The sequence below is a fragment of the Calypte anna genome, chromosome 19 (genome assembly GCF_003957555.1).
Source record: "Calypte anna isolate BGI_N300 chromosome 19, bCalAnn1_v1.p, whole genome shotgun sequence".
NCBI lineage: Eukaryota > Metazoa > Chordata > Aves > Apodiformes > Trochilidae > Calypte > Calypte anna.
Window position 1 is genome coordinate 5501881 of NC_044264.1, and position 14361 is coordinate 5516241.

General features: G+C 45.6%; 1 protein-coding gene across 1 annotated transcript in view; it reads right to left on the reverse strand.

Moving 5' to 3' along the window:
• CUX1 (cut like homeobox 1) overlaps positions 1–14361 on the reverse strand; it is a 264508-nt gene that overhangs the window by 10560 nt on the left and 239587 nt on the right. The window contains exons 15-16 of the mRNA XM_030462583.1: positions 955–1091; positions 359–425 (exon numbers count right to left, since the gene is read on the reverse strand). Coding sequence (XP_030318443.1) covers positions 359–425; positions 955–1091 — 204 coding nt within the window. The remainder of the gene's footprint in view (positions 1–358; positions 426–954; positions 1092–14361) is intronic.

Here is a 14361-nt window from a genome sequence, read left to right on the forward strand (position 1 = left end):
TGGCTGCAGGCTGTTTGCCTTGGTGGGGCTGTTGCTGTGATATTGTGTGTTTTCAAAACCTTTCATAACAGCAACAACAACACCCCCAACCAAAATTAAAAAAAAAAAAAGAAAAAAAAGAAAAAAAAGAAATTGAGTTTTCTTTCAGAGGAGCCACGTGTTGATATTTGCTTGATTCATCCTCTCCTGCAGACCTCAGCACAGGAGCCATTGTGAAGGAAATATTCAGGTCTCTGGCTCTGGAGGGGTTTTGGTGTGGAAAAAGCAGGAATTAAAGCACAGGGGGTTTGGTCCAGCCTGGGTTCAGCAGCTCAGCACAGAGCTCAGCCTGGCACCTGCCCACTGCCCCATCTCTCACCATAAAACAGAGCTGTGGCCTCCTTGATGGGCTCAGGGATCTTCTCCAGGCTGGGGATGGCTGCACCCTGGCCAGCACAAGAAGAAAGGGATTAAATCTTTCCCACCCCCCCCAAAGACATCCGATCAAAGCAAACCCCTCCTGGGTGCTGCTTCCACCCCAGCACCCAAAGCCTCCTGGGCTGCCCAACAGGGCTTAATCCTGAGACAACACGGAGAGGCTGGTGGTCAACCCTCAAATCCCATCCTTTCCCTGGGAAGGGCTGGATGGTCCCTGGATGCCACCACCACCACCATTCCCACCCCATCCATGGTCACATCACATGGGCAGGGTGCAACCCTCTGCTGGTTGAGTGGTCATAAAGAAAGAAGAAGAAGGGTTAAAAAGAATGAAATAAATAAAAAAAATTAAATAAAAATAAATAGATAAAATATAATAAACTATAAAAATATAATAAATAATAACATATAAATAATAAAGTAAATAAAGACATAAAAAGGAGGTAATAAAGCAACCCCCATGGCTGCTGTTGTCCCCTCCATCAGGGATGGGCAGTCCCTGGGGACATTTTGAGTGGTCCCTTGGCTCAGGGTTACCTCTGCATCGGGGCGGTGCAGTGTGGACATGGCCTGGATGGTGCTGAGGTCCTGCTCCAGCTTGGCAACGAGTTCCTTCTGCCCAGCCAGGGTGGACACGGCCTCTGTCACCTGGATCTGCAGCTCTGCACAGCGCACTGCAAAACAGAGCCAGGGCCATCACCCGGGGGGGTGGTGGGGAAAAAAACCACACCAAACCCCAAATTTTGCCAAGGAGACACAGAGAAGCCCCAACCTGCAGCACTGAAACCAACTCCTGCCCTCCCTGTCTCTGGGGGCTGCAGGAGGGACCATGCCAGGAATCCCTGCTCTGCTCCAGGCAAAGGGGACCAAGGGTCCAGCCCCCCTTGGTGCTGCTGTCCCCAAGCAGCCCCAGTGCCATGTCCCAGGCCAGGAGGGAGGCAAGGTGAGGGGGCAGTTGCTTGCCCCAGCTGCTTCACATGCATCAAGAAGGTGGTTTTGGTGGCCCAGGGCTACCTGGCAGCATCTTGGCTGGGCAGAGTGGGATGTGAGCCCACCAGTGGGTCTGGTCTGCACTTAGTGTGATGGGGGTGGGCTCCAGGTGACACATCCCCAGTAATGGGACAGTAATGGGACAGGAACACACTGGGCAGATGGCTGCCACAGAGAATTGAAGAAGGGTGGGGGACACCTCTCAGGGTGAGGCTGCACAACCCCCAGCATCACCACTCAGCCAATTTTCAACAAACAAGCCCTATTTCCAGTTCCCCCCTTGGAGTAAAAACCTCTGCCCTAAACCACAGCAGGTGCTGTCTGGAACAGAACAAACCCCTCGTGTTCCCTTTGGGTAATCCCAACCCAGATGTGGAGCAGAGGAGAGAGGGGTTGGGGCCAGCAGGCAGCCAAAGGATCAGCCCCCTGCTCCCTTTGCAAACCCCTCCCCAAACACAGAGAGCCAGCAAGCAGGGGGCTGTGTCCCTGAGCAGAAATCTCCTTGTTTCACCTTTTTCCCTCACTGCCAGCAGCAGCTGAGCCTCTGCCTGGCTGGTAAAAAAACCAAAAACCAAAGTGCTCAGCTCAAGGCTCAGCTGTGGGGACCTGGGGTCCACCCCTCTCTGCCTGCACTTCCAGGTGGGTGAAAGCTCAGATCCCAGCTGTTCCAGTCCCTCCCTGACAATTCCTGGTGTAATTATTCCCCTGAATTCCAGACAGCTGGAGGTGAAAAAAAAAAAAAAAAAAAGAAAAAAAACCCCAACCACCCCCAAGAAAATAACAAAAACTTCATTTATCACCAGTCAGGGAGCAAGAGACACCCAGGCTGCCTGGGGAGCCCTGCAGAGCCTCCTGTCTTATCCAAAATCTCCAGACAAGGGGTGCAAGGTGCTCAATGGCAGCTCACACAGTCCTGCTGGGATGGGAGCTGCCCCATGCACCCCAGAGCTGGCTGTAGAGTGGGGTCCTTGCCTGGGAAGCTTGGCTGGGGCTCAAGATCATCCCCAGCATCATCACAGAGTGGTTTGGGTGGGAAAGGACCTTAAAGATCATTAATTCCAATCCCCTAGTCCCAATTTCCTGTTGGAAACCTCATCCCTGTGTGATTACTAAGGGACCAAGCCTGCCTGAGAAGAAAGGGAGGTGACACACACCTCAGACACAAGGCAAGGATTTCTTTCCAGCCATCACCCCCCCAACTATTTGCATTTTTCCAGGCCCCAGCTGAAAGGTGGGGAGGGAGCCAGGAGCAGCTGGCACAGAGATGCAGCCCCACTGGGGGTCAGTGTTCCTCCAGAAATGGGGAATTGCTCCCCCAGCCCTGGCTGACCTGATGCAAAATAAAATATCTGCATGAGCAAGACTGGGAAAGAAGAAAACCTCTTCCCTACGGTTAATTATTTAATTGGCTGACTCTTTAAATGACATTAAAAGGCAATTGGGAAGCTATTACTAGCCAAACACTGGCTGGGGGGCCCCATCCTGCAGAAGGCAGCACTGAGGGTTGTGCAAAGGGTCTGGTGCTGTGCCCAGGCTGCAGCATCCCAGGAGCAGAGCCCAGGGCTGGTTAGGGCAGGACATGCTCCCTGCCTCTTCCCCTGCCCCCCAAAAACCCAAACCTGAGCAGAACTGAGCTTTGGCATCTTGCTGAAGGAGACCTGAGGAGCCCAGCTCCCAAGTTTCTCTTTTAAATGAGCCTTTTGGTTTTTTTATTTTCTTAAAAATGGACTGAATTTTGCTTAGGAGGAAAAAAAAAAGGGTCACAAAAAACCTCACATCCCCCAGTTTTAAAGAAAGCCACATCCTTCCTTCCCTTGGGTTCCACTGCTTTGGCACTGGCCAGTCTTCTACAGACCATCCATGAAAAGAGAAAAGGCTGGATGCTGAAAGCAGCTAAAATTCATGAAACTTTGTGCTCATCTCCATCTCCCTTCAGTATCCCTTCTTACAGTTGTTTCTTTTTTGTTGTTTTCATGGTTTGCTTTCTTTTTTATTTTTTCTTATTCTTTTAACCTTAACTTTCCTTTTTCCAAGGGCCAGTGGCCACCCACAAGCTCATCACTTCTCTGCCAGCAACCCTTCACCTCCAGCAGCGGGTGGAAGGCTCTCCCAGGATGAGAGGTCAGTTCTAGCATTGAAATGGAGCAAAAGAAAAATCTGCTTTTGTCTTCCCTAAGCTGCTGTGCTGGAAAAGCCCTCACTCTGACCCCTCAGATGTGCACAGAGCTCAAAGGCTGCAGAAGACAGAGAGGTACTGCAGAAGGTAATGGGACAAAGAAGGTGAAGCCCTGGTGAGACTGGGATTTTGAACCATGTGTCTTTAGCCTCAGTCTCCTTTGCCCCTGACTTTTGGGGCAATGGAGAAACCAGGCCTGACATTGCCATTGCCCTGTGGAAATAGCAATAAAATGCTTGGCACAAGTCTGGTTTTTTTTTTTCCTTGTCAGCTCCACAGATACACAGAAAATAAGCAGCTGATACCCAGGTATCTGCTTTCCTGGGAGTTCTTGGGAAGGTAGCAGGGGAGATGGGAGCTGGACCAGGAGTTTGGCATGGATCTCATGGGAAGTTCCTAGAGAGCAGCTGGCTGGGTGAACATTCCTTGATCAGAGTTTTCTTCATTTAAATTCCCTGTGACACTGACTCTAAACCCCTGAAGCTTTCACCTGGCCCAGCCAATAGCACCGTGGTCATTAAAAGAAGTTTCTGTGGCCAGGTTCCCAGGGGCTTGGCAGAAACCAACCACAACAATCAGGTGATAAGCAGGTCCCCAGGGCAGCCTGAACTTGGGCTGCTAAAGGTGGAACTTGGGCTAGCACCTTAAAAGAATGATTGTCTGTCAGGAGGAAGAATATTGGCTCTTGAAAAGCATCACATCCTGCCCCAAACTCACCGAGTGATGAGAAAGAACTCAAGAGAGGATGCTGCAAAGATTTCTGTCCTGGGAAGTCTAAATGTACCTCCAACCCAAGGATGACACAGTCAAGAGATGTCTGTTCCTGGAAAAATGTGAGGAGAGGCTGTGAGGTGAGACACAGAGGTGGCTCATGAAGAGAGAAACCAGTCCTAAGCTAAGGGTTAACCTCACATTTTCATGGACAGCTTCATCAGTCTTGTGCTCCTCCAAAGCTGCACATCAACAAACTTCTGGGGAATACTACAAGGGCCCCTATTACAAGAAAGCCATGGAGTGTGTCCAGGGAAGGGCCATGGGGATGCTCAGAGGGCTGGAGCACCTCTCCTATGGAGACAGACTGAGAGAGTTGGGGTTGTTCAGTCTAGAGAGGAGAAGGCTCTGAGCAGACCTTAGTGTGGCCTTCCAGTGTCTGAAGGGGCTACAAGAAAGCTGGGGAGGGACTTTTGAGGATGTCAGGGAGTGATAGGACATGGGGGAATGGATTCAAGATTTAGATTGGAAGTTAGGAAGAAGTTCTTCCCCATGAGGGTGGTGAGACCCTGGCACAGGTTGCCCAGAGAGGTGGTGGAAGCCCCAACCCTGGCAGTTTTTAAGGCCAGGCTGGAGAGGGCTCTGAGCAACCTGATCTGTGGGAGGTGTCCCTGCCCATGGCAGGGGGGGGTGGAACTGGATGATCTTAAAGACCCCTTCCAACCCTGAAAATCTTATGAGTCTATTATAATACTGAGGAAAAAAAAGCCTTTTCATGGACAGGGTTGTAGGGAGCACCAGGCTCAGCAGCTGTTGGGGCTGATGTGGAGCATCCACGAGACCCACAGAGCAACAGCAACTCTGCCTCCAAGAACAAGCCCCAGCAATTGGACTCTCTTGGCAAATCATCCAAAATAAACAGCATCTGTTTTCACAGATGGAGAAAATTAAGACACACAAGCAACTTAGTTTGAAGTTATAAGGCCAGACATAAATAAACGAGAGGCAATCTTTCCATAAGATGGTGGCTTGATTACTGAGGACACAGACAGATGAAGCAATCACCTTGGGGTGAGATGGGCTGTAACTTGCTACACATCCAGCAGGCTGGAGTAGCTGCTCATGAGCATCCTCTGAGCCTGAAGGAAGTGAGAGGTAAAAGGAATTGCTGAAGGGATCCCCAGGGTAGGAGCACACGCTGCAAATTAACTGATGCTCTGCAAGTTCACACCCTGATTTGCCTGGTGGTAACTTTTTAATCTCTCTCCATTACTGTCTGGCCTCTGTGGATTTACATAACTGTAAAAAAAAAAAAAGAAAACAAGCAGAGAAGTGATGTGGCATGCTAGGGGCTTGCTTTGAAAATCTATTCTCTCAGAAGTCAAGTGAAGTGCAGTGAATCCCTCTACTTCAAAGGTTTTCAGACTGTTCTATTGACTGGAAGGAAGATGATGGTAAGATAACTACATCTTGGAGTATCTTGACATGAAGGCTGAGAAACCAACTCATGAAGCTGGGCATGAAGCTGGAGACTCTCTCAACACAAACACTGGTGACTGTGCCAGGATGAGGGGCAGGAGCCAAAGGAAGAGGAAAGAACCTGGGTTTGCCATGGGGCCTGCAATTTTTCCAGCTCCTTCACCTTTCTCCATGCTGGACCACTCTGGTTGGTGACTGAGTTACTTAGAAGTCGAAATGGTTTCTTCCCCATGCAGGAATAAGTGCTGAGATTTTTTGGCATCTCCCTCCCAGGAGCCTTTTCAAGCCAACAAAGCCTTACCTCCAGTTCTACCTGCTGCCAGAGCTCCCAGGTTTATACATAAACTAAGGCACAATTTTAGGCTCTTGAAATACTTGGCATTTATTTTTTTAAGGAAGTCTGGAAGAGACAGTTCTGTTATTGCCCAAAGTCCTGCTCCCTTTCCAGGAGAATCAAAGGGAGATGATGACTGCTTTGTAGCTGAAGGGATGAGTGGGACACTCCATAAACTGCAGATTTGAGTCCTGGATGAACCAGGTGATTTTCTCTGTCCTCTTTTTGGTCTATGAAGATGCCAAAGAAGGAAGATCTGAGCTGAAATCTCTCTCACAACAGGAAGGCTGTCCAAGGCCTTTCAGTGTTGTACATCTCAATGGTTCTGCTTCTATCTTGACCTTTTCATTTCTGCATGGCCCAGAGCTCCACAGGAGTCATTCCATCTGTCCTGATGCAAAACCCTTTTCCTTTGGGCCACTGAGCTGTCAGTAGGCTGAGAAACAGGACAAGGCAGGAGGGAATGATTTCACATTTCTTTTCTACAAGGCATCAGATCCTCTCGAACCTAGCCAAGTCCTGTTTGGGGTGAATCTGGTCAGAGGTAAAGGCTGAAGAGCAGATTGTAGAGCAAAAAGCCCAACTGAGCCACCTCCTGAGCTCCACTTCCCCTGCCATAAAGCAATGAAGAAACATCACCATCACCCAAAGGGTGAATATTTTTTTCAGAAATCTCCCCAGACTGAATAAAAATGCTGGAAATCCTGTGCTCCAGAGATCCCATCAACACAACAGGAGTCACACAGGGCTTTTCAGACATTTTAAAGAAGGGAAATCTCCGGAGAGGGAGGAAAGGTTACTCAGTTCCAAGAGCTCTTGAGTAGCCAAAATGCTCGGATGATCTGGGAATCATCTCAGCCTCCAACTGCTTAGGGATAGCAACCAGGTTGTCCTTGTTTATCACCTGTGTAGCTGGCACAAGATTTTTGTCTGACCAGACCTTCTGCAAGCTTTCCATAAAGGGTAAGAAAAGGAAGCAGATGATGAGATGGAAGGAATGACATCTTTAATGCCACCTGCAACTTCTAGCACAATCTATTTAGTCTCTAGCCACAGCTACCAGCCCTGGAAAAGCTCCAGGACTGAAATGATGAGGCTGTAGAAGACATCAGGGACCTCCAGTGACCTCCTTCAGGGATGTATGCAGAAGATGTCCTAATGGCAGGGGCAGCATCAGTGATGGCAGCAAAACCACCCTTTCTCATTTTCACTTTTTTGGGGGGGGACAGTAGAAAGCAAATCACATCCAGCAACCAGAGGGCAAAATTGGAGACTTCATCTGCTCCAGTGACAAAGGGTTGGGAGCAGAGGGAAAAGGCCTCTCACTGGAGCTGTGCTCAGTCCCCTGCATGAGGAGCATCCTTCTATGGGTTCCCTGGAGCTCATTTCATCAGTACCCACTGGAAGTGACCTTGAGAAAGCCCAAACTGAGCTAGGAAACCCCATGGAGCTGAGTGCCCACCCTACAGCCAACCCTCACTACTCAGCTCCCTGGGTTTCTCTGCCAGCCAGGAAGATGCAGGAAAGATTTCTTCTCCCTCCTCCTCCTTCCCCCCCTCTTTCTTGATAGATTTGGAGGGCCTGCTGGGAAGAGAAGGTTGGAACATTTTCTCCTTCTCCTTCCTCCTAGCCCAGCCACTCCAAAATAAACAGCCCCCAGCAAAGAAACAAAGTGCTGCTTAATAAATTCTCCCTGTAAGGAGAGAGATTTCATAGGAGAACAGATTATTTCCAAGGGTACTAAGATAATTACATGGGTAACTAGGAAGAGTTCAAGAAAACAGTTTGAATTTTCTTATCAGTTTCCCATAGCTGGGAGCAAAAAGAAAATAAAATGCTCTGCTGTAATCAAATCATGTTTGCTGAAGCCCTCTGTTGGCAAGCACACGATTTCTTCAACCACTTCCATTAAAACAGAAATCCTTAGGAGAAAATGATAGCAGTCTGAAATGGGAAGAAGTGGGGGCCAAAAGCACAAGGGCAGCTGCTCACAGTGTGTCCTGACCTGGTGGGAAGAAGATGCCACCTGAAAAAATACTTCCCTTCCCTCTGGAAAACAAAGCATCTCCAGCTGAGTGCAGGGCAGGAGCAGCCCCATGGCCAGGATCCATGGCACTGGGGTGCTCACTGGGTGCTAAGCTATTCCTGCACCCAAGGGTAGGGCAAACAAAGATTTCTCTCAATACCTCAGCAAGTGCTTGTAGTATTTCCTATGTAAAATTCATCCTTGCTACAGCATCTTAACTCCAGAAGCAGCTATTTACCAGCAGAACAGTGGTGAGACTGGCATGGCCCAGTACTGACCAGTATGAGCCTATGGGGACAGTGAGCACACACTTCTCCTTCTGAAAAAGAGAATTTCTGTGCCCTTTTGAGAGGTTCCTAATGAATCTATCACAAAAAATCCAACTATCTTCATGGAAGAGCACAAGTATCTGTTCCTGACTTCTGAAATACACCTTTGTGGTTTTGGTTGCCATCCTAACTTCCCCAAACCAAACTTTTGGAGATTCAGGCTTGAGAGAACAGGCTGGGTTTATCCTGGATGTAAACTTGTGAGAACCCTCTCCAGCTTCTTCTCTGCCAGCCCTGTGCTTTCACAAGGATAATGCATTTTATGCATCTGCCCATGGATGCATAGGATCTGATTTTAGGAGCTGGGTGCCAATACCACCACACCTAAAGAGAAGTGCAGGTTATAAACACACAGATTAACCAACTTGAGTCACAGCAGAAGTGTAGATATTGAGCAGCAAGCTTAAACTGAGGAGGGTCAAATTTTACAAGCTAACACCATTTACAGCAATCAACAGCTTAACCAATCATTAAATAGTAGGAGGGGAAAAAAATGTTAAACCTGGTATCACATGGAATATCCTGGCACAAATATAATTGGCAAACACATTTATAAAGAAATGAAGGCATTAAATAGCATTTTTGATACATTTTGAAGAGTCTCCCACCCCCTCCTGCAGGTCTAATCAAAGCTAAAGTTGGCCAAGATACACATCAGACACAAACACTGACTTGGGTGAAGGGCTTTGCTGCACAAGGGAAAGCCCAGCCCAGCTCCCAGGTCTCCAAGCCAGATTTTTCTGGGACAAAATGACACCAGATTTCCAAAATTGGCCCTCCAAACCTCCTTGTGCCACACTGAACACACTCTGGGCAATAGGAAACTCAGGCTACAAAGAGGCAAAGCAGAGATGAGCTTACAGCCTGCTAGGAAAAAGATGCACAACCACTTATTGCAGATGATGGAGAGAAATGTAGGTCCCCCAAATTAACCTTCAGTCCATAATTTAAAAGAACCAGACATGAGCACAGCAGGTAAAACAGCAGCACACAGGCAAACACACACACACACACATTTGCTCTACCTAAACCCCAAAGTATTCAAGCTAGAGCTTTAGTTCTACTACTTCAAAAATATAATCCCACTGATGGGTTATAACAGCTCTTCCTCACCAAACTTCAAGTTCTGGGCTCTGTTAAATCCTCTGCATGTTTATAGGAACAACATCTCATAAGGCACTAGAAGAGGAATTTATATAAATTAGCTGTAAAAATAAAACCTTGAAGAAATATCTGGGAAAACCCTTTTACATTTTTTAATGTAAAGCATTTCTGACCTCAAACATTGCCTTTAATTCTTTAGAATTAGCTAATCTGTTGTTACAATGCTCAGAATTCCCCATCAGACCTAAAATACATCTTTTCAGCCCATGAAGCTGGGTGTCCACCTCCCACTGACTGCAGGAGGAACCATCCCACTTGAATGTCACTGAAAAAAAAGGTAACAGTTTGGATATCTGACATTTTAATATCAAAAGGATCAAAACCATTTCCCTACCTCCCCCCAGAAATCAATACACACAAAAAAAAGGAAATTTTCCAGGACAAACACGAATCCCCAGCAAACTCTGGACACTAAGTGGGCCAAATCAGAAGCACCAATGTAAATGTTTGCTGCTTGGCCTCAGGTCTCACCTTAAGAAAAGAGAGCCCAGACATCATTGTGTTTGTATAAAAGATATTTACTTCAATTATCACACCTAGGGTGCTAGTGAATAATAATAATAATAATACATCGTGTGAGTTTCATACAGTGATATTGCTTCTCCATATCATATAGGGACCGTTGTACAGTGCTGAGAACAAACATTATATGGCTAACCAAACAAAGACAGAAGAAACAATGCCAGATGCTGACGGAGGGAGCACTGCCCTGCTACTGCCAGCCATATAAACTCTTATTTTCTGTTTAAACAAATACCAAGAAATAAAATGTTACAAAAGATGAGTCACAGCAACACAACGTGGGCTTCTCAAAGCTACTTGTACAAAAAAAAATGACACTTTTTTTTTTTTTTTTTTTGGTCAATTGGGTCTTTGTGAGGATCTTTTTTTGTGTGTGTGTGTGTGTGTGTGTGTGGTTTTCTTGGTTGGTTTTTTTTTTTGTGTGTTTTTTTTTCTTTTAAATCTGTGATTGTGAATATAACAAACAAGCTCTAAAAACATCTAAGACTTAGTGCGTTACAGAAAAAATATAAAATACTGCTAAAAATGTAAGACACCACAATACACTGGGGTAGAAACTGAGCTTATTATTAAAAAAAAAAAAAAAAAAAAAGTTCTCAGGAAAAAGTACACCACTTTCTGTTTGAGTTCATCTTGTGCTGTGTTAGTAGTCGGGGCATTTCAAAGGTCTGCCCATTATCATGGCAAGTAGTTATTGCACAAATGCAAAGAGTTAATTTTTTTAATTAAAAATAAAATGAAAAGGGATATGAGGGAAACAATAAAAAAAATAAAAATAAAAAAATTCCCTCCCCCCCCACCCTCCCAGCCAGCCTCCATCTGCTTTGGAATCAACATCCGAATTGGTACATTTGACATTCTCGCAGCACTCCCAGCGAGCCAGTGCCCACTTCTGGATAAAGGAATGGTAGCAAATACTTTCCAACACAGAAATGCATAGAGTATTCTGAGAGGAACAACCTTTTTGTTTCACAGAGATCATCCAATAGTTACCCTGGGGCTTTTTCTGTTTTATTTTGGGTTTGGTTTTTCCCTTTCAGACGATGCCGGAAGGGAAGAACCTCGCGTGGGAAATACACCTGATTTTTTTTTTTTTTTAGTGGGACACCCTTGAAAGGCAAAGTGCAAATCTGCTTCCAAATCCACAGAAGTGGTGATGTGCCCTGCAATCAGCTCAGCACCCACCACCTTTGCCCCCCTCTTGGGTTTGATGGGGAGCAGGATGGTTCTGTGCTGACCCGAGGCCCCTCGCACCGTCCCTCGTGCAGGGGGAATTTCCAGCACGAGGGGGTTTGGTTTGGCTTCCACCTCAAACCCTTTGGAAGGGTCACCCAGCCAGGGAAAGCCTGTCCAAACCTGTTTCCACACTGCAAGAAAACTTAAAACCACTCCTCCGTGTCACAGATCAATTGACAATGTGTATTTTTCCAGAGTTCACACCAGGAAAAGTTGCTGCCGCACAAGGTGGTTGGTTTTGGTTTGGTTTGGTTTTTTTCTTTGTTTTTTTTTTTTTTTTTTTCTTTTCTTTGACCAACTTTGAAGAAGAAGAAAATCAGCTCTGAATTTAGAAATTCAAACATAAGCCAACAAAAGATGAACATCACAGGAAACCAGTCTCTCATTTTAAATTAACACTCTTGAGTAAATCACAATGTACTCTGACAAAGGGGCTCTGCATCCTCATGAAATTCTCAGTAGAGGCTCTAGGAGGCTCAGGGTATTTTCTCTCTCTCTCTCTCTCTCTGTATATTTTAAATCTCTTCCCTCACAACGGAGGCTTCTTACTCTCAGTCCTAAATTATTTTAAAACTATTTAAATAATATTATTTATTAGGCATTTAGATAAAATACTTTAGAAAAAAAAACAAACCCCCCAAAAAAAGAAAAAAAAAAAAGAAAATGATTGCTCTAGAAAACACAACAGGGGCACAATGATATGGATACTATGAGAAGTCATCATCACCCTGCTTCATGGCTAGGCCAGCCCACACTTTTTCCAATGGCCCTTCAGGGGATATGGATACTCCTGTTGTGTTTATGTCAAATAAAGAAACAAAAAAAAAAAACAAACCTCAAAAAAGAAACTGTTAAAATTAATCTCATAAATAGGAAATATTAGTTTGTTTTCCTAATGACAAACCACCTTTATATATTTCACCTTCTGATGCTGTAAGAGAGAGCAAGCTTGAAAAACAACACACAAGCACTGGTAAGGGCTGAGGGGGCTGGTGGGTGCAAGCCTGATCTTTACCAAACCAAATTAAGCACTGGAGTGACTTTTAGAGAGCCTCAGCACCCAGAGATAACCTGGTTCTGGGCATGGGAATGAAGCCAGCACGTTTTACTGATGGCACAGAAGGACACGGTGGCTGAAATCCAGGAGTGTTTGGTGAATGCTGACAAACCTACGAGGACGCCAGGTGAGACTGAGCCTAACGAGCATCAATACTGCCAGGAGATGGTGGATGTTCTCACTCAAAGCCCCCACCATGGGAGCCAACCCAGAGGCATCTCTCTTTTTTCTTTTTTATCTATTTTTTCTTTTTCCTGTTTTTTTTTTGGTTTTTTTTTTTCCACCCCAGGAACCTGAATTCTCCAAAAACCAGAGCTGACTCTTGCCTGTGTCTGGCAGCTGGGACACGACCCTTGGAAAGCAGAATGAGAATTTCTATTGCACACAAGATTCAATGCACAGTGTTTGAAGTGCTCGTCAGCCAAAGGGCAGCTCATGGTGGGACCACAGAAATGCTCCTCCATCAGGGCTTGCTCTCTCTCCCCACCCAAATGAAAAGTGGCTCTGAGATCACTGTGCTTTAGATTATTCTCCATGAAGAGATTAGGAAATAAGGCACATAGCTTTCCAAATACAGAAAGTTTTGTTAAATAGGAAAATTCGCAGGAAAGTAGAAATCAAACCCCAAACCAAACCTAAAAACTTGAAAGGGAAAGACGTGGTACCACACACAGGATTTTAATGCCATGCCTCATGGGTGAAAATAAAATAACTTCAAGCTAAACTAAAATCTTTCCCCTACAGAAAGAAAATGCTCCATGATCTCCAGCTCTCTAGACGAGGTGAGAAGGAAATGGAAGCCCTGATCAAGGAAAAGTACAAGACAGATGTGAGCTTGGTTATTCCTCACACGCCTCCTTTATGAACTAGGTGCTCAAATACTCCCTGTAGAGCCTGTACTAGCATCCCGAGGTAAACCAGGTACTTTGGAAACAATTTTAAAGCTAGTAATAATTTACCCACATATAAATAATACACTAAAATATCACTAAGGGTCTAAGGTAAGTGAACAAAAGCCAGAGAAGCCTGATTGAAAGACTGATTGTAAAAAATGTTTTGTAGTTAACTTGGAGATAAGATTGTACTTCAGAGCAAGTCAAGTGCCAAGTTTTATTCCTTCTCTTGAAAACAGATGCTTGCCTTCTGAGAAGCACAGCAGAACAGAGAATTTCTGGCTCTAAGAAGAAATTCTGTCTTCTAAGAATACTTGAATTCCCATCTTAGGAAGAGCAAGAACGAGCCGTGTGCTTTCAGTTGATACTTGGCTTAATTTACTGATCAGCTGTTTTTGTGATTGTTTTAAATACGTTGCAAGTATCTTCCCTGTTCACCTCCCACCTGTACATAGATAAAGCAGGATATATTTTTCCTGTGCAAATACCTAGCATACTAACTTCCTGCAGGCCATAACAAAGCAAATCCTACAGACCATCTGTCACAGGATGAGGTTTGACCCTTCCTTTCAAATTACTTGGCTTTTGCACATCTCTCAGACCCTTGGAATTATTTTTATATATTCTGAACATGATCTTCCCTCTCCTCATTAGCTAAACCTGTGTGTCTTGACTAGTCTGATCTCTCAGATGGCTAATCCCCTCTTTACAACAGGGAATTTATCTGACAAGGGGGAAAACAGCATCCTCAATGCACGAGAATACCGACTGGTTTTAAGCCCTCACTCACCTCCACCCCAAATGATTTCATGAATTTGGCTGTGGCAATCCTGCTGCACCATTAAGACCACTGTTCCCTGCTGGAATCATGTACCTATGACACAATTAACAGCTCCTAAACCTGCATATTAATTACCAGCACAGAGGTTAAGAGGAGAACTCAACTCCACGCCGTTATTCCTGCTCTGAACACGACCACAGAATTACACAGTCACCAACCAAAGAGCAGGTTTGTCACCACAACAGC